The 22,940-nt window shown below is 37.1% G+C and overlaps 2 protein-coding genes across 5 annotated transcripts in view; both read left to right on the forward strand.

Annotated features, from left to right (window-relative positions):
* Positions 1-17,993, forward strand: part of atp2a2b (ATPase sarcoplasmic/endoplasmic reticulum Ca2+ transporting 2b) — a 53,944-nt gene extending 35,951 nt beyond the window's left edge. For 2 of the 3 annotated variants that reach the window (XM_073934879.1, XM_005161196.6), the window contains exons 9-20: positions 2,029-2,117; positions 2,207-2,309; positions 5,323-5,454; positions 5,608-5,727; positions 6,804-7,022; positions 7,858-8,193; positions 9,323-9,543; positions 10,736-10,938; positions 12,086-12,171; positions 12,254-12,387; positions 12,576-12,693; positions 15,110-17,993. In XM_073934879.1, the coding sequence (XP_073790980.1) occupies positions 2,029-2,117; positions 2,207-2,309; positions 5,323-5,454; positions 5,608-5,727; positions 6,804-7,022; positions 7,858-8,193; positions 9,323-9,543; positions 10,736-10,938; positions 12,086-12,171; positions 12,254-12,387; positions 12,576-12,693; positions 15,110-15,379 (2,031 nt within the window). In that variant the 3' untranslated portion in view covers positions 15,380-17,993. 3 annotated transcript variants of the gene reach the window in all.
* Positions 17,994-19,701: 1,708 nt separating this feature from the next.
* bcr (BCR activator of RhoGEF and GTPase) overlaps positions 19,702-22,940 on the forward strand; it is a 117,877-nt gene continuing 114,638 nt past the window's right edge. For both annotated transcript variants that reach the window (XM_002665937.7, XM_073935131.1), the window contains exon 1: positions 19,702-21,941. In XM_002665937.7, the coding sequence (XP_002665983.2) occupies positions 20,453-21,941 (1,489 nt within the window). In that variant the 5' untranslated portion in view covers positions 19,702-20,452. The remainder of the gene's footprint in view (positions 21,942-22,940) is intronic.

Genomic DNA, 22,940 nt, shown 5'->3' on the forward strand with positions numbered 1-22,940 from the left:
CAGTATAGGTTGGCTACTGATCTTTTTATTTTATTATTATTTTTATTTGGCGGGTGACGAATATGGGTAAAATATAGTCTTATGCATTTATATATTACGGCATTTTTCCAAAAAATGGTAAGTTTGCATTTTCAAGACCCCAAACGTTGTGCTGTTGTGTAGATGAACAGTGAAAACACATCACGTTTTCTATTTTCAATTTAAAAAGTAGTAATGTAAACTAAGCATTGGATGATAACCTTTTAAAAAAGTCAAGGTTTTAAAACCACCAAAATGTTCTGCTATACTGTTCCTATGGTATATGTCAGATTTTTGATTTGTTTCTTTGGACAACAGTATCTCCAGCAGAAAAGATATCCAAAGATGTGTTTTAAATTGTAAAGAAATGTGTAATTTTGGAACAAATGAAGACAGCAGAAGTCAATGATTCGTTTGAATTATTTAGCCGGACATGTTTACTGTTCCAGAATATCATAAATGTTTCTGAAATTAAAATATATTCTGCTCAAAGGGGAAAAAGTAGTTGTTTTTTACCCAGACAGAATATAAAAAGAATATATTTTAGAGCATCGATCACAATACTGTGTAACTGTGATATTTTTATCCAGGGTTATCATACCGTCAGAATCAAATACCGGCCCATGCCTAGTGTAAATGCCGCCTCTCAGTTCTATTTATTTCATCAGCTTGTTCTTAGTTTTCAGGTTGAAATGCTCAGAAATGTTGTTTTGAGGCGATTCTATTTCAGTGAATTGTTCAAATCATTTCTGAATGATTTATTAGTGAGTCATTCTAAACTAAAATATTTTTCTGGTGAATATTTCCTTAAATTACTTTTAATGAAGGTTATATAAACTCACGAAAAGAGTGCAATATAAACAGCAAACCCTTATATTGAGATCTTTGGTCACTTACTCATTGTTATAATTTTTTTACAATTAAAATACGTGTTTTGTTTTTCCTAGGAATCATTGTTTGTGATTTATTTATTTATTTATTTTTAAATAATGTTTTATCAGTTGTAGACATGGGCCGGTATAAGATTCTGACTGCATGATATCTTTGGATAAAAAGTTTTTTTTAAATGTCTGGGTAAAAAAACTACTTGCAAAAAACATCCCATGGAACATGGTATATTTTATTTTGACATTCAAAGTATTTTGAAAGAAACATGTCAGGCTAAATAGTCAATATCAGACATTGATTTCTGCTGTCTCCATTAGTTTCAAAAACAGTGATTTCTTTACTTAAAACGGCATCTTTGGATAACTTTCTTTTCTTTGAATATAAATTAAGTCACTGCAATGTTCAGGTCTATTGCATGCTTGGATATTGTTTTAAGCGATTTGTTTCTCAAATGTTTCCTGCATCATGGGCTGATTTGATGTGGAGGGTTGTTTTTCTGCTGGTGATACTGTTGCCCTAAAAAACTCAGTAAAAAAAAAGACAAAAACATGAGGGAAAATTACAAAAACCTTATGAACGGTATAACAGAATTTTCAAAAACCGCGGTATATCTTAAAACCGGCTATCATCCCATGCCTAATCAGTTTGAAATGTTTGAGTTTTTACCAATTATGTCTTCTTTCTCTGCAGTCAGAGTGCCAGTTTCTCTCTCTCTCCTCCACACAATTTTTTCTGTTTGTGTCTTTCAACTGCCGTCCACTGGGTTTTTTCGTACTACAGCGGGATTGCTGTTCCACTTTACATCCCACTCGCTCTCATCTCTTTTATTCGCAATTCTTTCTTGACAAATCCGGGGGATCTGATTGTCTTCTGTGCTTAAAAATATCCTCAATGCCCATTTGCTTATGTTTGGATGGGTTTTAAAGGCCTTCTGAACTCCTGGTTAACTCATGAGCGAGTGTCATGTGAAGTGTTTACATCAGTACCGCTGCTTTATTCAGGTCAGGTGGAGTTGGGATGTTTTCATGAGGTGCTTTCGAGCATCAGACATTTTCTGCAGTGGGTTTTTCTGCCACCTGCTGGTACAGATTTTAATGTGAATTTGTTTTTTTGTTGTTGCAGATGTTCATTGTTGATCAGGCCAATGGAAACACCTGCTTTCTGAAAGAGTTCAGCATCAGTGGCTCCACATATGCACCTGATGGACAAGTGTGAGTTTTGTTGAGTTAAGTACACTGTGGATTTTTAAAAGTGTTCTGTTGATCATTCATTTTTGTTTGTTCTTATATTTTTACTCCAGGTGTCATGAGGGTAAACCAGTGCAATGCTCCAAGTTTGATGCTCTGGTTGAAATGGCCTCAATCTGTGCTCTGTGTAATGACTCTTCTCTGGATTACAATGAGGTTGGTAGTTTAACATGTTCTGGTAATTAAATGCAGCATCCCGGTTGTGCTGAACTTGTTTACTCCCAGAAGGTGGCCAGTTTTTTAGGGAACTAAATTATTTATGAATGATTACAACTTTTAATATACATTTTTTATATTTATTTATTATACAGTACAACATTTGAAGTGGATCAAAATCATTAGTCTAAATTGTCTTAAGACAAGTATGTGTGTTGAATAGAATTAGAATAACTCTGATTAAAGGTTTTGATTCACATGTTAATTACTGTATATAAAATGTATAATTTTAATATTTATTAGCTATTGTTTGATATTAGATTAACTATTCAGCTGTCAATCGAATCTTTGAAGATTAATCTTTAAAAATGCTGTAAAATCATAAATGCTAATATCATTTTTAAGGAGTTGTATTACATATTGTTTATTATAATTTTAAAGCATTTCAGTTTATTTTAGTTTTTAGTGGGGTTTTTTTAGACAAAGAGAGGGAAAAGGAGTTTCTCAAGAATTCATGTCTATGCAAAGCTAAATGTGTAAACAAGAAGGTTAACATTCTGGTAAATGAAGGCCATTTATTTTTTGTCGACATACAACAACAACAAAATATAGAATGGAAAATCAGGATAATGGAAGAAAAACTGTATAAACAAAAAAGTTATAATAAAAAATAAATGAATTAATAAATATGTATATATAAAAGTTATATTATGGGTTGCTGTTTTGTTTATACTTTATAAATACTTAAGTAAGTCCAAAAAAGCCTGAAAAAGTTATACTTACATATTCTTAAGCCTGATTTATACTTCTGCGTCAGGCAACGCGCGTGGCTGTGCATTTATACTTCTGCGCGCTGTCTCTGTCGGTCTGCATTAACACTTCCGAAACGCTAGTTGGCAGTGAGGTGTAAATGTTCCTCTGTGTCAAGTTTCTTTGCTACTTTTTTGCATTTCCTGAACACTTCCGGGATGTACAAGTGGCTCAAACTTGCTGATTTTGAGGCAGGAACCGGCGGACGTGCAACAACTTTAACTATGAGGTAAAAACAAAACAAAACTTTCCATCCGGAGCTCCTTCACGGTACTCAACACTTGTAAACAATCGCTCGTGCGGCGTCGCGCCATTCGCTCGGCTCTCGGTCCCGCCCAGACTCGTCAGTGCTACCAAGCCGACCAATCACAGAGCTTGCGCTACGCGTCGTTGCGACGTGTAGTTACATTTTTTGAGAGGTGCATGTTAGTGACGGCGATGGCCACGGCGAAGGGCTATGCGTCAGCGCCGTAGCATACGCCGGTGTTTGACGCAGAAGTATAAATCAGCCTTTACTCCCTGGGCCATTTATATTGAAGTTGATATTTAGCCGCACCATGTTGGTGTTTTGTAACATCTAGTTTTTACGAGGTGAGTTGTTAGCCTAATGCTCAACCCCCAATCTGGAGGACCAGGATATACACACATACACTACAGACAATTTAGCTTGCCCAATTCACCTATAGCGCAGGTCTTTGGACTGTGGGGGAAACCGGAACACCTGAAGGAAACCCACACAAAGACAGGAAGAAGATGCAAACTCCACACAGAAATGCCAACTGACCAGCGTCCTTCTTGCTGTGAGGCGACAGCGCTACCCACTGCGCCACTGTGTCACCTGAGAAAGTAATAATAATAAAAAATAAATAAATAAAAATGTATATTGGAAAGTTATATTATAGATTGCTTTTTAATTTACATTTTATAAAATCTTATTATAGTAAGTCCAAAAAAGCCAGAGAATTAAATGGTTTCTTAATATTTTTTCCATAGCTGTATTCATGTGTACATATTACCGTTTATATTTTTCAAAATACATGAATCTTGCCAAATAATTTAAAACGTCGTGTTTATATTCATTTTTAGACTGCACAATGTCAAAACTCAAAAAACTTCAGAAGAGCTAGGAAATCATTTTTAGTTAATGAACCCTGATTCAACTGATTTAAAGCATTTGTTATTTTAACTAAACTATCATTTTATAATAAAAATGCTCCAAATGACTATATTTTTATCTGGAATTTTGGAATTAATGTTGTCCAGGGTTTCCACACTTCTTGAAAGTACTTGAATTTCAGACAGGAATTAAAGGTCTGGAAAGTACTTAAAAACAAACATAGGTCCTTTAAAAGTGCTTGAATTTAAAGTTTATGGCGAGATTTCAATAACTGTACTGTGCTGCTTTCAAAAATTGACCGAAAAAAAAAAAAAAACTATGACAAATCATGCTTGCAGCTGGTTGGGCATCCGCTGCATAAAACATGTGGTGGATAAGTTGGCGGTTCATTCTGCTGTGGCGACCCCGGATTAATAAAGGGACTAAGTCGAAAATGAATGAATAAATGAATGACAAATAATGCAGTTTATCAATACTTTAGAAACCTCATTTGATTATTAACAGTATTGAATTCAACTAGCTTTAACGTTGTATTTGAACATGACTTTAAAACGGTTGTTTAAAAAACATTTAACATTAAAAAAAAAATGACAATCAAAACGTCGTCATTATAATATTTCATTGTAAATATTAAGTGTAAGTAATATGTTAAGTAAAGGAAGGACTTTTAAGGCTCTATATATGCTGGGGTGTGAATTGCAAAGGTGCTTGATTTTAAAACTATTATTTCTTTAAAAAGTCTTTGAGTTGGGTGTCCATTAAAGAGTTGTCAGACCTTGATAGAATATAACAAACATCAACCTTTAATTTAAACTCTATAAATCCATCAAGTCTAAAATAGCCCCATAGCTTTGAATGTGTGCATGTTATTGTTTATTTTTTTCAAAATAGATTATCTTGCGATGGAAAAACGCTATATATGATGGTATGGAAAAAAGCAAACACATAATATTGGTTATCAGCAATAACTTGGAAATAATTGTTGGCCTATCAGTATCAGCGAGAATATTAAAAGCACTGCATTCACAGAGCGTGTTTTTTTAAACAGCAGTTGTGTAGTGTTTCTAAAGAGTTTCTTTCTGTCAGGCCAAAGGTGTGTATGAGAAGGTGGGAGAAGCTACAGAAACCGCCCTCACATGTTTGGTGGAGAAAATGAACGTGTTCGACACCGAGCTTAAGGGTCTTTCCAAGGTCGAGAGGGCGAATGCATGCAACTCAGTAAGTCACACATTTCCAACCGCAGATTTTAAGTTAGTTGCAACAGCAGTGGGTTGTGTGGATGAGGAAGCCCACGTTTATTGCTGTTTCGGTGTTCAGTGTAATTACAGCTTTCATCTGAGTAATTGGTTGGAATTTGTCTGTTTTTCTTAGGTCATCAAGCAGCTGATGAAGAAGGAATTCACTCTGGAGTTTTCCAGAGACAGGAAGTCCATGTCTGTTTACTGCACTCCCAACAAAGCTCGCTCCTCCATGGGCAAGATGTTTGTTAAGGTAACACCACACTTTCTATGGACACTGCCAGTGATTGATTTATACACTGCTGGTCAATATTTATGAATTAGTAAGATTTTTGGTAGTTTTAGTAACGATTCCCACTTTTAACTATTGGTTTATTACCTTATTAAGGTTCGGATCACCGTGATCCGGTTAAAAAAAATTTAATATGTGACAATTCAAAATTTAACCGTGGTAGTAAATAAACTACACACTCTCCATCTTCGATACCCAGCTAAGGTGCCCCTGAGCAAAGCACCTAGGGTTGGGTTGCTAGATGATGCCATCGGCGATGGCTGTTAGACATTTTGATGCTGAGCAAGCATTGAGATCCTCTGCCCAGCCCCCGTCGCTGTAGCAACCTGCTTGTGAAAAATACACACTTAGGCCCTGTTTACACTAATACGTCTTAGTTTTAAAATGCCATTTTAGAACAAAAACTAATCTATCAGGAAACTAGTCACAGCTTCAGCACACTGCTTCAATCTTTCGCTTTCATGCTTGTACTTAGTAATTTTAGTGAAAATCGCAGATACTGTTGGTTGTGCACCTTTTTTACCAACCAAGTTTGTTGATGCAATTATAATGACACAGATCACACTGCCTATTCATTCCAGATACCCATGGAAAAAGTGATTGCCAGGTGGTAATTTGTGTGTAATTTATCTTTATTTACTTGTGATTTGGTTATGGGAAAAACAAAGACCTTGCGGGTCAGGTAGTTGAAACGGTGGGCTACACAATTAATTTGGTATGAATGAATAAATTATTCATAAATAATTCATTCACCGCCGCTTACGATAACAGTGTCATTGTCCATCGCCATGTTTCACATTAGACATCAAATGATGCCAAATTAGTCGACATCGCCCAACCCTTAAAGCACCTAATCACTAACTTCTCACTGCATACTGAAAGCAATAGCTACCCACTGCTCCGGGTGTTTGCTCACTGTGGTAGTGTGTCAGGGATGGGTCAAAAGCAGAGGACCAGTTTCGTGTATGGCCAACCATACATACTTGAAAATACTCACTTAAGTGAAAATAATCACTTAATCTCATGTCTGTGTTCAGGGGGCTCCAGAGGGAGTAATTGACAGATGCACACACATCCGTGTTGGAGGAAATAAAGTCCCAATGACGCCGGGAATTAAAGAGAAGATCATGTCTGTGATCCGTGAGTATGGCACTGGGCGAGACACACTACGCTGTTTGGCTCTGGCCACCCGAGACAATCCCTTGAGTAAAGAGAGCCTGGTGCTGGAGGACTCCACCCGATTCGTTGAGTATGAGGTGAGAGGAGCTTTTTTTTGTTATTACTTTTATAGTGGTCAACTATTTTTAAATTAGTACATATTTTTTTTTATTTTATTATAATTATATATTTTTGTATTAAACATTATAAATCGTAGACATTTAAATGGTTTCCTATTTTTCTATTGGTTTAAGTAAAACAGAATTTTGTTATGCAAACTTTTGATGACATTTCTTCCAAGTTTAAAATAAAAATATTGTCGTTTTAAGAATTTTTTAAAAATAAAAATATCATGTTTATATTCATTCTTAGACAAAACATCAATATCAGCTTTAAAAAGGCTAAGAAATCATTGTTTGGTTGAATATTTTAAATTGGCAATACAAATTTTTGTTATTTTAACCAAATTGTTATTTACAATAAAAAATACTCCAAATTAGAGTATTTTTATTTGCATTTTTATTTATATAGAAGAAATCCAAATGAAAGGATAACATATTACTTAAACCTATCCTTAATATACCCCCCAAAAAACTGAATTTTTAAGTGGTGGTCATTTTTACCACAGCATGTGTTATTTGTATGTATGTATGTATGTATGTGTGTATGTATGTGTGTGTGTGTGTATACATACATACATACATACATATATATATATATATATATATATATATATATATATATATATATATATATATATATATATATATATATATATATATATATATAAATTTATTTATTTATTATTTATTAACTTTTTTCTAGTTTAGTCATGATTTTAGTTATGCATTTATTTGTTAAAATGTTTGTTGTTATATTTGAATCCGCTACTCGGCTTTCACATAATTGTAAATTTTCTTTCTTTTCCTAAAGACGGACCTGACTTTTGTGGGCTGTGTTGGCATGTTGGATCCGCCCAGAGCAGAGGTCGCAGCTTCCATCAAACTCTGTCGTCAAGCAGGAATCCGAGTCATCATGATCACCGGTGACAACAAGGGTACAGCGGTCGCCATCTGCAGGCGCATCGGCATCTTTGGAGAGAACGATGATGTTTCCCGCATGGCTTACACTGGCCGAGAGTTTGACGATCTGTCTGCTGCTGCCCAGCGTGAGGCGGTGCTCACTGCCCGTTGCTTCGCCCGTGTCGAGCCATCCCACAAATCCAAGATCGTGGAGTTCCTGCAGTCTTATGACGAAATCACTGCCATGGTAAAATATAGACTTACGACATGTTAACATTTTATTGTATGAATTTCAAGAGTTTTTATTAGAGTTGCTATATTAAATAAAAAAAAGAAAAACAGTAAAAGAAATTTTAAAACTTCAATCAAAATTATTTATATTTTATGTAGTGCAATTATTTTATGGCATCTAGTTACAAATAATGACACATCTTACTAGTGACCATGTGCTGAATGTTAATCCACCATCTACACTTTTCCAAGAGTAGAAGACTTCCATTGGCTTCAAGTCCGCTATTAAAAGTCAGTGGGATGGGATTTTTAAGTAACTGTTTGCCACATCTAGCACGAGAGCTTCTGTTTAATCCTTCATATAATCGCCAGATGCTGTCTGCTGTGCAAGGTGCAGCTATATGTCAAATTTAACTCCACGTACACCATCGCAAACGGACTTACACTGAGTAAACTAATATCACTACTCCTAAAAAGACCGGTATTGCTATTAACATGTATGCATATAATAAGGTACAGTTTGTGTCGAAACCATCAGTGCAATATCAGACAGCACTTGTGAGAACAGCACAGTTATATCGTTAACAGATTCATTCAAGCAGTGCGTGCAGGGCCAGTGAGCGCTCCGTGTATGTTTGGTCACTCGGTTCTGTTATAAAAATGTATTTTCTTGTGATAACGGGATTTCGTTGAGACATTTTCCTCATGCTTGAATATATGTATTATTTTTTGCTTGTTAGTTTGATTAGTGTTCATTTCAAATACAATAAATAAGTTTGTATAAAACTTGTAGTAACGTTGCTCATAATTGGTGGGTGCGACTAAATTTTGGCTAATGCGCCTACATTTTTAAAGTTAGGAGCACCGGTGCTACCAAGCAAAAAGGTTAATTTCGAGCCCTGCGCAGTGTAGCGAGCTGTTTTTAATGTCTAAAAAAAATTAGTGCAAGTAAATGACTTGAATGAGACTTGAAGTATCGAGACGTAAAGTCCAATTGCTGCGACCGCTCGTACCTGAAGAATAAGGCCGATAAATTAGAGGATAATTTTCATTTGTGGGTCAACCAATATATTGGTTATTGATATATTTGTTCATTACAATCATTCTCCCTCAATTGACTCCTGATGGCATGTTCGTTTCTGCAGACTGGTGATGGTGTGAACGATGCTCCTGCTCTCAAAAAGGCTGAGATTGGCATTGCTATGGGCTCGGGCACTGCGGTGGCCAAGACTGCTTCTGAAATGGTGCTCGCAGATGATAACTTTTCTACCATCGTGGCCGCTGTGGAAGAGGGTCGTGCCATTTACAACAACATGAAACAGTTCATCCGCTACCTCATCTCCTCAAATGTCGGCGAGGTGGTCTGGTAAGGATCCTAACCTTTTGTTAACATTTTAGGAGTTTGATCTTTGTTCTTTTTACTGGCAGATCAACATTAAACCTTTGTCTTGCTTTTAAAATGTCAACAACAACAACAAAAAATGGCTCTTGGGATTGGTTTTAGTTGGATTAAAATATTTACACTGCAATGAAATATTTGTGAAAAGGATCTGTCTGTCTGTCTGTCTGTCTATCTATCTATCTGTCTGTCTGTCTATCTATCTGTCTATCTATCTTTCTATCTATCTATCTGATTGTCCATCTATCTATTTATCTATCTATCATTTGTTTGTTCTTTCTTATTCTCGATCATTATCATTTGTTTGGTCATTCTATCAATCTTTCATCCATCTATATCTATCGTTTGTTTGTTTGTTCATTCGTTCTATCTATAGTTTGTTCATTCTTTTATTTTATCTGTTGTTTGTTCGTTCTATCTATTGTTCGTCGTTCCCTCTATCGTTCTTTCATTCTATCTAATTGTATTAGTGTAATGTTACTATGTTAACATAATTGTATTATTGTAATGTAAATCTTTTTTTATCACAATTTTTTTCTTGAATTGTTTACATGTTTCCAAATTTGTTAGGATCACATTTTTGTCTGTTTTTAAAAGGTTTATGGATGTTTTAATGTTTAATTGTTATTTTTTTTTGTAATAAAAATAAGTCTAATTGTGTAAATCATAAAAAATATTCAAATTTAAGGTTTTAGGTTTTAACACAATATTATAAAGTTAAATTTTTTTCTCAAACGGTTTCATTCTGATTAATTAAAAAAACAAAACAAAACAAAAAAAACACAAGAACAACGGTAAAATTATTCCATAAATTAAATTAATTTTCTTTATAAATTTGAGAAGTACATTATTCTGTGCAGTAGTGGTATATTTCTGTTATGGTTTAAGTGAACTAAATTTCCGTTATGAAGGGTTGTTATTTATATGTGTATCATGCATAACAATATATTTAACTTTGCAACAGATCTGAGCAAGTCTAATGTCCTTTCAGTCTTGTTTTGCCTCAATCTAATCCCCATCCCAAAATTGATACTATATAAATGACAACATGGTGAAATTTATGCCTTGAGCAAACTCCAATCGCTGCCAAGGTCTTTTTGACATTGTTCCAGGTTTTATCTAATCGCTGAACTCACACAATGTGTTTTCTCTCTGGCAGTATTTTCTTAACGGCGGCTCTGGGCTTCCCCGAGGCTCTGATTCCAGTTCAGCTGCTGTGGGTGAATCTGGTGACCGATGGCCTGCCAGCCACTGCACTGGGCTTCAATCCACCGGACCTGGACATCATGAGCAAACCCCCTCGTAATGCCAGAGAGCCATTAATCTCCGGCTGGCTCTTCTTCAGATACCTTGCTATTGGCTGTAAGCACACAAACCTTTTTGTTTTCTAAATAAAATAATGACTTTGTTTACTACATACTCAATCCAATTGATTAAATGTTTTTAAAAGAAGTCTATTCTGCTCACCAAGCCTCTTATTTTTTTTTTAACCAAAATACAGTAAAATTGTCAATCCATAAAGTTTTATACATATTTTCTTTAATGTAGTTTAATATTTAATATTAAACTTTAATAACACAAGTAAATCAGCATATTATGTTTCCTCAAGGATCATATGGTATTGATAATGATAGAAAATTCAACTTTCAATCACAGGAATAAGTATGAATAAAATAAGACATTTTAAATCCATTCAATAGAAAACCGTTATTTTAGATGTTATTAATATTTCCAAAATTGATTTACTTTATTTTTTACCAAAAATGCCCTCTTTTAAACCCATTAATAATAAAGTCTTGTGATCCCAATCTTTTGATTACCAGTGTATATATTGCATATATATGTTATTATTGCTTTACAATATTAGTTATTTTATTTAATTGTTTTACACTAGTTGTTGCGTTGTTTAATTAGGGCTGAATGATATTGGAAAAAACTGATATTACGATATTTTATTTTTGAACGATATGTATTGCGATGTTTAGTATAATTTCACCAAATGATATGAATAATAGGTCTATTTGAAAAGAATTGATATTTTTTGATACATCACAATGATTTTTGGATCAACAAAATATAATAAACCAATCACAAACATGGAAAAATACTACTATTGTAGAGCAACTATACTGTACAAATAAAGTATGCAGAGTTTTATGATTTTCTGTTAGTCATATTTCTGTATTTATATATTACAAGCATACATAAATAACTTTATATTTAAATAATATTAATGATATTTAAATGACTTAAATGATAAAAACACATAATTAATAAATGTTTTGGTAACTTTGATTAAATGTTGCAAAGACTCAAATGTTTTCAAATTCTGCTCAATAATAATACAGATTCAACATTGCATGTTCTGGGACTACTATTGCGTACTCACACATAGCTATATCAATGCTGAAACGATATATTGTGCGGCACTATTATTTATTGACTCTCCGCTATCTTTTCTGGCATTAGAACGTGAGATCTGACACATGCTCTTGGTTTCGCCCTGCAGGTTATGTGGGTGCTGCTACTGTAGGTGCTGCTGCGTGGTGGTTCATTGCTGCTGAAGATGGGCCCAGAGTCACCTTTTATCAACTGGTAAGAAACATTCCTTAAATGTTGAAGCACACTTTTCTTAAATGGATGCAGTTTAATGTCTTTAATTCACTTATCTCTGCAGAGCCACTTCCTTCAATGTGCACCAGATAACCCAGAGTTTGAGGGCCTGCAATGTGAAATCTTTGGGTCTCCTTATCCTATGACCATGGCTTTGTCTGTACTGGTTACCATTGAGATGTGCAATGCCCTCAACAGGTCAGAATCTAAACTTTTGAACAGTTGTGGACGCAACAAAAGCATGCATTCATTTTGAGATTTTTATTTTTTAGGATCACTATATATTTTAAACCAAATTTACACTTGTATTTAGCTGTGTGCACTTTAAATCTTACCCAATCAGTCAATCAGTTTCATAATGGTATCTTCCTGATGTCCTGTTGTAGTGTTTCGGAGAACCAGTCACTGCTTCACATGCCCCCATGGGAGAATGTGTGGCTGTTAGGAGCCATCTGCCTCTCCATGTCCCTCCATTTCCTCATTCTTTATGTGGAGCCCCTGCCGGTAAGATCAATTTTCATCAATAAGATCACTTTTTTCTGTCTTTGGAGAATTAAATTAGATTTTTTTTTTATTAAATTGTATTTACTTGGTGTATAAATCATTTGTGTAGTATACACAATATAATATTTTTAGATAAAACTGTTCCTAATTTTTTTCACACTGTGCTGAATATTTTGTAATTATTATTTTTAAAGCACTTTTTTAATCATGGGAAAAAGATGTCATTTAGAAATGAGTAAAGCTCTGACAATTGTTTAAGAAATCAATTCTGCATGGATTCTCGGAGCCTAGTTTTAACAGCAGATGGCGCTGTAGGTTATTCTGCTTGAATCCAATTCCTTTCAACTACCCCTTGAACCTAATAAAATCCTTAATAAAATTAGGAAAGGGTTAAGAGAGTTACTAGAGTGTTCACTGGGAGCTGTTTGCATAAGTCTTAATCTTTACATTAAGACAATTTACATCACTCATACTAATGTACAATACTTCATGATTATTTGAGTGCAGTTAAAAACTAGCATAGAGCCCCATCTGCTGTTAAAAACAGCCCCCAATCAATTCAAGAGAGAAGGGCTATGCATTTTGAATATCTCAGAATTGAATTTTCTATAACAATTTTTCACCACAGCTTAAACATGAGGTTATTGTTAAAGCCATGATTTACTTTAAAGTAAATTGTGCCAAAATTAAATTGTTTTAGGAGTTCAGTTTTGCTGGTAAACAATCACCTTTTGTTGAGATTACACACAAACACACACACACACACACACACACACACACACACACACTGTATATTTTGGCACTAAAGGCTGGTTTATACTCGTGTCGAGGGATTGGCGTGACCCACGGCGCCTGCCCTGCGCATAGTCATGCATTTATACTTCTGTGTGCTCTTTATGTTGCTCTGCAATAACACTTCCGAAACACTAGCTGGCAGTAGACTTTTATGTTCCTCTTTTGTCGAGTTTCTTTGTGGGTGTTTTGTTTTTTCTGAACGCTACCTCAATGTACAAGTAGCTAAAACTTGCTTATTCAGAGTCAGCAACCAGTGAACGTGCAACAACTTAAATCTTAAAGTAAACGCAAAAAAAATGTCCATCTGGAGCTCCTTCACAGGTCTCGACACTTGTAAACACTCGCTCCATCTGGCTTGCAGCTATTAGCACCGCCCACACTCGTCACAGCTACCAAGCTGACCAATTACAAAGCTTGCACTACGCGTCGTTGTGATGTGGTTACATTATTTTGATTGGTGCGCATCAGCCAAGTCGAGGACTGTGTGACTGCACGAAAGCTGCCCTGGACTAAACGCGTGCGCTTGACGCAGAGATATAAATTAACCTTTAGGCTTAATCTTCTTTGACGTTTGCTAACAGTAAAACGTCAGATCGCTAACAGTATAATGAAGATTAAAACAGTAGTTAATAGTTACTACATTAAAAAGCAACAACAAGCAAATAAAAAGCCATCAGCTTTTTAATTAATTTTCATTGGATTGTGTGATTAACAACACAGCAATTGTGTCAGATGCAGCAGATTAATATAATAGCACCAGGTTAAACTTTCTGACACCTTTATGACAATCAAATGCATTGAAAATCAATACAGGTCACATCCGAATATTGAGGATGATCTCTGAGTGCCAATCTCCAAAATTAAACCAAGAATAGACTTGTGCTGAAAACATTGTGCATACCAGTCTCATTAGCTGAGGTTAATATAAAAAAATTAATATTACTATATAAATTATAACCCATGCTTGTTAGACTGTTGACTTTTTGTGTTGTCAATATGCTCGTGTTTATATTCACCTCATTCTCTGTGTACGAGCGGGAGCAGCCATTTGAATCTTTTTGGCTCAATACTTCTGGTCTCATTTACTTCCATTAATTTTTAGATGTTAAAAACAGCTCGTGATGCTGCTTGATGTTGCAAACGGATATTTTCTTATATTTATCTTCCTTGTTTGTGTAGTCATGCAAACACTTGCTTGTAGAGCAAGAGTAGTTTGACTGCTTTCTGCCATTTATTATTCCTAGTCATTTCTCCTATTGGCAACTGCATCGGAAGTTCTAAAACAATTGTGTAAACAGGCGCACTTCCACATTAAAAAATAAGGTCAATAGGTTTGTTGTTGTGTGTGCAACACTTATATGTTTATAACCACCTCTGAGGAATTTGGGGGCTTGCGAGACACCACAAAAAAGTTTGGGAACCCCTGCATTAACTCAGGGTTTAGGAATGTATTGTGTAAAACACTAGAGTTTGAATGAATTGTGAACTACAGGTCGATTAATACCCATGTGAAACATGAAGCAGGATAACCCAAGACTTGTTAAACTGGGGTTAAGAATAACCCAGGGTAAAGAATTTAATGAAGGTAATAGTGACTGTACGCTGTCCTTCTCCTCTACAGATGATCTTCCAGATCACCCCACTCAACGTGACCCAGTGGCTTATGGTGTTGAAGATTTCCCTGCCCGTCATCTTGCTGGACGAAGTCCTCAAGTTTGCGGCCAGAAATTACCTGGACAAGCCCAAAGACCTGGACAATCCCAAGGGCAAGGCCTGCTCGCTCAGTGCCTGCACAGAGGGCATTTCCTGGCCTTTCGTTGCTCTCTCACTCCCCCTGGTGTTGTGGATCTACAGCACTGACACTAACGTGGCCGAACTGTTCTGGTCTTGACTGAAATGAGTGTAGACACTGTGTATGTGCGTCTGTGTGTGTGTGGTCGTGCGTAAAAAGTGTGCCTCCGCAACAGCGAATGTGTACGAGAAAGACAGGATTAACACAAAAATAACCATAATATAGATTATAACTTTTTTTTTAAATGTCCATTCGAGAAGACTAGAAGTCTTCAAGTATTAATGAACCATTAAGATTTATTCTTTTTGGACTTGCTTGGTTTCGGTCTTTTGTTTTTTTAATTAATTATTTGTTTAATTATCAATTATGGTAACATTCACTCATTTTCCCCCCTTATCATGTGTTCAAATGGCTGAATGGAGACAAAAGAAGCTTGTGTACAGACATTTAACACTATTTTATGCAGTCGTTCATGTTATTATTTGTTCATTTTGCTAGCAGAGAAAAGTGGGTGGGAAAGAAAGAGAACAAGACAGAACTGTTTACTAATGTTTACCTTTGTGTCTTCGGCGCGAACACCGATCAGAGCCAACGGACAAGCATGGTGTTGCAAAGCAGCATGGGAAAGAGAGTGCGGGACTGAATGTTTGAATGCCTCGCGGTCGAATCGTCAGATAAAAGCTGCATGATCTGTATTTTGCATGCATGTTGTGTGGGTTTTTCACTTTTGATTTGTACCTGTGTGTCTTTCCTTAAGTGTAATAACTTCCATTCTTACAGTGATACGTTTTGTTTCCACTATCACCTGACACTTTTGATTAGTAAAGCCAGTTTTTTCTGCAGTAGGCAGAGTTACAGCTACCTCAGGACTGTCAGATTAGACTCTCTCTGGTTGCTTCTCCCCACCACTTAGCTTTACACCGCTTGTACACATTACTGCTTGAGGTGTGCCTCTGTTTGATAAGCAAAACATAGATTCTTTCGGCCCTGACTAATGTTTTTTTTTAATTCGTTTTTGGTTGTTTTTCCATTGTATTTTATAAATGAACTTGCATTAACTTAATTTAGGGATTTTGTTTTGGGGTGGGAGGGGTTGGATAAAAAGATGTAAATGTTGCCGTTTAATGGGTTAAGGTCAGAGACAAAGGAGTAGAAGATTTAATTAACAAGCAAAGGTTTAGGTGTTGCATTCAAAACATGAATTTTACAATGCAAAACCAAAATGTTTCATGCTACCTTTTTTTCTACTTTAAAAAAAAATACACTCATGAACCATTTGAATTAAAAAATGTGTGTCTTCATTTTATGATGAGCTGGTCTGATCCTGCAATGCAGCATGGCAAGTTTTAGGAGCAAATATACTTGAATAATTGAAATTAAATGTACAGAGATTTAGTTACATAGCTGAGCACAAGACTGACAGCTGGGACTCCTGTTCGGCCCTGATTAAAGCGGCCTGTATATTTGTACACAGCACATCTATACAAGAATGGTACAACTAGGTTTATTTCTGTTCATTAAATAGAGCTTTCTGGGTTTTTTTTAGTGGTCCGTTGCATCACACTAATTCTTGCTTGCTGAAATGAATGCATGTCCCTGACTATGCCCTTGGTGTGGAATTCTCAGTATTTTATCTAACAGTCATTCATGTTAGCGTAGCTTTCAGTGGACCTTCATTTAAATAAGTGTCACTGATATTTACTTTCTCCAACGATATCCCGAAGCCTCAAGTTTTCTGACAATGGACCAACCCTGCTAAACATGTATATCTGCTAAAATTCACACTTTACACATGGCCATATCGGTTTGAGTACATTCCACTGTTATATTCAACTGCAATATATGCTGTTTTTAAGAAATATATACATATATATTGTTAAGACTTAACTGGCTAACTTTTTAAGTGTGATTGTTTCCTTTACCACATCTAATTTTAATCTCGTCTCTGAATGAACTGAATCGACTTCATCCATATTTTTTATTAGAACGGTCCGTACACTGTGGTCTGACTTGCTCAGGAACTGAACTTGGATGTTGGCATAAACCAGACTCAAATGGAAACACTATTGACATTAGAAATGTCGCTTTTTAAGTGGAAGTTGCCTTGGTATCAACAAACCCCAGTTATTTACACCTTTTTCATGTTTATATGCTATATATTTATTTGATAGTGCACTTTAGAGTTTCCATTTCATTCCAAAACATTCTTTGGTTTTTATTATTGGCTCAGTAAAATCTGCTCGTGTTGGGAAACCTCAGGCTTCTGTGTTGTGCATGCATGTTTTGAGTGGCTTCATTTTGCTGATTATCAAAACCTGCATGTTGAATGTGCAGTCCGGGGAAAATAGCCTCCATTGCACTGCCGGATGACATGTGAGAGTGGGATCAATAACAAAAACTAAATAATTATAATGAATACATGACAGAAATGAGAATAAGTGTGTATGGTAGTAAGCAACATCATCAGTCTTCTACCCTGCATGCCAATGCCTACCATTGCCTAATGCTGATGCAAGGAGAGTTTTTTTCTGTGTAAATTGTCATAGTTTTATATACATGTATTATATAGTATAATGCATGCCTTCAGTTGTAATTAGCCAAATAATTTGATCTATATTTATATAGCAACTTGCTGTGTACATTGCTGCTAAATCATGGTATGATATGATTAAACACGTCATTTTACAAAATAAACTTCAGTTAATTTTACCAATGCAGACGTATGGTTTTTGTCTCTTCGTATGTCTTTGTTAGAAAGTCATTTTATATGGTCACTTCATATTCTATTAAAAAATAAATCAGTAATAATAATCACCTGAATCAATGCCTGAAGTGAATACTCCTGCGTCTGGTTCTGGATCCTAAATCAAACAACAAAGCCATGAGTTTACATGAGCCGCCATTTAAAACACAATAGTAAGGTGCCTGTCTAAATCTTTGTACACAAAAGAAGTCCTCGGTTGTCCCTACGGCTGCAATGTCTACAACTGAACACTTGAAGGCGGCAGAGACAAAACTTGGCTGTAAAATACGGTCCAATTGCAATGACATCATCTTATTTCACATGTAAACACAGCTGCATCCTTTATGTAACCAGTGACAAAAATATTTAATTGGCAATGACAGAAATGAAGCATATCGTAACAGAAGGCACATTTAACATTGTTACACACAAAAGACGACTATCTATCTATCTATCTATCTATCTATCTATCTATCTATCTATCTATCTATCTATCTATCTATCTATCTACCAAACAACCAGTCAGTCAGTCTGTCTGTCTGTCTGTCTGTCTGTCTGTCTGTCTGTCTATCTATCTATCTATCTATCTATCTATCTATCTATCTATCTATCTATCTATCTATCTATCTATCTATATATCTATCTACCAAACAACCAGTCTGTCTGTCTGTCTGTCTGTCTGTCTATCTATCTGTCTGTCTGTCTTTCTGTCTATGATCCATGGCTGAAAAAAAAAAATTTCAGTGAAACTGTTCTAAAACAAAGAAATAATAAGTTAAATATTATAGACTTGTTTAGTATAACAGTATAACTCATTGATTTGGTTGGTTTCTGTAAACATCTATCTATCTATCTATATATCTATCTATCTACCAAACAACCAGTCAGTCTATCTATCTATCTATCTATCTATCTATCTATCTATCTATCTATCTATCTATCTATCTATCTATCTATCTATCTATCTATCTATCTATCTATCTATCTATCTATCTATCTATCTACCAAACAACCAGTCAGTCTGTCTGTCTGTCTGTCTGTCTGTCTGTCTATCTATCTATCTATCTATCTATCTATCTATCTATCTATCTATCTATCTATCTATCTATCTATCTATCTATCTACCAAACAACCAGTCTGTCTGTCTGTCTGTCTGTCTGTCTGTCTGTCTGTCTATCTATCTATCTATCTATCTATCTATCTATCTATCTATCTATCTATCTATCTATCTATCTATCTATCTATCTATCTATCTATCTATCTATATACCAAACAACCAACCAGTCAGTCAGTCAGTCTGTCTGTCTGGTAAAAAACAATAGCAACAACAAGGAACCTAGCCTATTACTAGTAATACCAAAACAGTATCCACTAAAAAAATGGGCCTTGGAAACGGACATATTTTTCCATGGTATAAGTTGCTTTGTATGTTCTTCTCTCACAGTTAAAACCGCTTGCAGACGCCAGTCAATTTAAACTAAAACTACACCGTATTCCTGCCGCACACGTAAAAAGTTTGATTTATAAACAACGCCACACTTACTACAAGCTCTAGCGTGACCTATGCGGTGAAGCTGTCGCTTTAAATGAAACTCGTGCTGAGAGAGCTGTCAATCATGTGCCGTAGTCCCGCCCCTTCCTGCAGCAGCAGCAGCAGCAGCCGCGGCTCAGCGCTTTCACACAGACAGAGGCATTACGTCCGTACAGCAGACTCACCAAATCTGCACAGTCTAATTATCAGCGACAAAATGGGATAATCAGGAACGTCTTCGGAGAATTTCGCCAACGGGATTTAAACAACCAATCGAAGAGAGTGTGGTTTTTATTATTTTTCCATCCTCCACAGACGTGAGCACAAAGGGCTTTGGGGATAATGGTGATAAAAAAGATATCACATTATGAACGCAGGACAACGAGAATGCATCACCCCATACACTACCGGACCGTATAATTTGTTTATGGTGAGCCGTTTAATTTGAACAGCTTTCTGAGGAGTATTTTGTTCGTCCCGTGCGCTCTGGAGAACAGATGCTGTCATTGTGCTGGGGACCGAGATTTGTGCGCGTGATATTCTGCAAGTGGTCTCGTCGGAATGGTGCGCGAGATGAGAATGCGCGTGCCTTTATTGTTTCCGCGCGACATGCTCAATAACGATCGCTCTGTCGTTGAACAGCTCGAGCACAACCACGACAGTTTCTGTACGGAAAGATTGAGACTTCTGGTGAGAATTCCAGGGAAATCATGAACCAAGTGTTTTGTAAACATTTGTATTGAGTGTTAATGAAATATCCTTCTTTATTATGAACGGGCACTGCCGAATTGTCATACTTTCCTCAGATTTGCGTTCCTTCGGCTAAATTCCACTTAGTTGGAGATACTTGACCGCTTGTTTCTGACCAATTTAATATTTCCAGCCTTGAGCAAACACAATGGTGGAGCCTGTGGGTTTTATAGAAGCCTGGAAAGCACAGTTTCCAGAGTCAGAGCCTCCGAAGATGGAGCTGAGGTCAGTTGGGGGGATTGAACAGGAACTGGAAAAGTGCAAAGCATCTATAAGACGCTTGGAAATGGAGGTGAACAAAGAACGTTTCCGGATGATATATCTTCAGACGCTGCTGGCCAAGGAGAGAAAGAGCTATGACCGGCAGAGATGGGGTTTCAGGAAACCACCTCACATGACAGAAGGGGACCCGCAAGCTGTTGGGGCCGATTCTCAGCATCTCCATGCACAAGAGCACGGACAGCCAGAGCGCAGCAGGTTTCAGCCTGTAGGGGAGACCAGAGCAAAACCACGACCACCCCCTGCCAGAAAGTCTGCCTCCCACGGTGATGGATTGGAGCTTCAGTCGTCATTTGAGGCTCACCAACCAGGGCCAGTTAGTGAGGCCGATGGGCTCTCGCCATCCACACAGAGGGGTGGAGTCTCTCCTCGGAGGCCCCATCCACCTCCTGACAAGGAGCTGCCCTCGGACCCGTCCCAAAAAGACAAGGCAAGCATGGGGCTTGGGGTTGCTGCCTTACGTTCAAACTTTGAGAGGATAAAGCGGGCCAACTCACACTCAGCTAGTGATGGGAAATCAGGCCAGGAGAAACCCTTCTACACCAACGTGGAGTTTCATCACGACAGGGGCCTAGTAAAAGTCAACGACCGTGAAGTTTCAGACAAAATCAGCTCTCTTGGGAACCAAGCCATGCAGATGGAGCGCAAAAGGTCTCTTCATTCACTTCCAGGCAACCTTGCAACAGTGGCAGGTGATCTGCGCGCCAGGCCTGTGTATAGAGGACGCTCTACAGAAAGCACCTGTGGATATGATGCCGAGTATGAAGATGGTGAACCCAGCCCTCGCTACAGCGCAGCAAGACCAAACGGGGCCAAACCACCACCGCCACCATGGCAGCCATCAGATTTCCAGCCATATACTAGTGTTTACGTCGGTGGGATGATGCCTGGGGAAGGTGGTGATGGTAGGGTCCCAATGAGAGAGCATGGAGGAAGTGACGACCATCTTCTCACCTGGCCAAGGAGGTCTTATTCACCTGGAAGTTATGAGGACGTGGGAGGTGGAGGAGGCGGATACACACCGGACTGCAGCTCCAATGAAAACCTGACGTCTAGTGAGGAAGATTTCTCTTCGGGACAGTCCAGTCATGTGTCGCCCAGCCCTACGACAGCCTACCGCCGCCCGATTAGAGAGAAGAGTCGCTCACCTTCCCAGAACTCCCAGAATTCTCAGCACTCGTTTGACAGCAGCAGCCCTCCTACACCGCAGACACAGAAACGGCACCGGCAGCAACATGTCGTGGTGTCCGAGGCCACCATAGTGGGCGTAAGGAAAACAGGACAAATCTGGCCCCATGATGGAGAGTCTGTTGCCTCCAGTCGGGCATCCCATGACAACAGTTACCATGGAGATCTAGGTAAGTCACGCTTATGACATCTACTGCATGTGTTGCTGTTTTCCGGTTTGTCCTATTACAGGTTAAGTGGCTTCAAACAAACAGACAATGCAACAGAAACATGAAGGGATTTAGATAAGCAAAATTGCCTATAAGACTCTGAGTGCCTCTGAGATGACATCACTCATGACATCACTGTCAATCAAATGCTCTGAGTAATTGCAACCTAAAGCTTTTGGGCCAGACACGCTCATCCTGCAGCGAACATGAGTGCGCATATTCTCTGTCTGTTTGACCAGTCAGCTTTTAGTTTCTAAACTCCCATTATATTTGGTCGTTCTTCCATTAAATTCATTATCTGTGGATTTAAATTTGTACTTCCCATCCCGAGCTATTGTCCACTTTTGTTTCACACTCTGTCTGTATCTGTCTGATACCACTTGCTTCGGTTGGTTAGTCCAGTCCGATGAGACTCCACTCCTATATGAGGAGTAATTAACTGGACAAGCTAATTTACGATAAGGAGGTCAGGGTATGTGTGTGTCAGAGTTTGTTTCTTTGTGCAGGACTGTTGCGGAGTAGCTTTCACTCGTGTCACATGCTGTTGTGGGAATCTCCCGACAGGACAAAGGACCCAGCTGTTTGAGTGAAAATTTTGTATCTGTTTGCATTTGTTTTATGGTACAGTATGAGGCTGCAGTGATTAATAGACTTTTGGGGGTTGCAAAATGCTCATGTGATCCATCTGTAGTGAACTACGACTTACATATATTACAAATGCGTTTCTCTCTATAATGATCATTTTTAGCATTCATTGATCTTGCCTTTCAAAATTATTTTGGTGTTCATAATGTATTCATTGTCCTACATTATCTTATGCTTACCTATTCTGTGTTTAGTTGACAGATAATATAGTAAAAGCAGTACTATTGTTGATTGTAATTACAGTTTATTTGGGCTGGATTTTATTTTAATAGACTTTAAAATGTAATAATTTTTCTATTAATACAAAGCTGAATT

This window comes from Danio rerio, chromosome 21 (genome assembly GCF_049306965.1).
Source record: "Danio rerio strain Tuebingen ecotype United States chromosome 21, GRCz12tu, whole genome shotgun sequence".
Classification (NCBI taxonomy): Eukaryota; Metazoa; Chordata; class Actinopteri; order Cypriniformes; family Danionidae; genus Danio; species Danio rerio.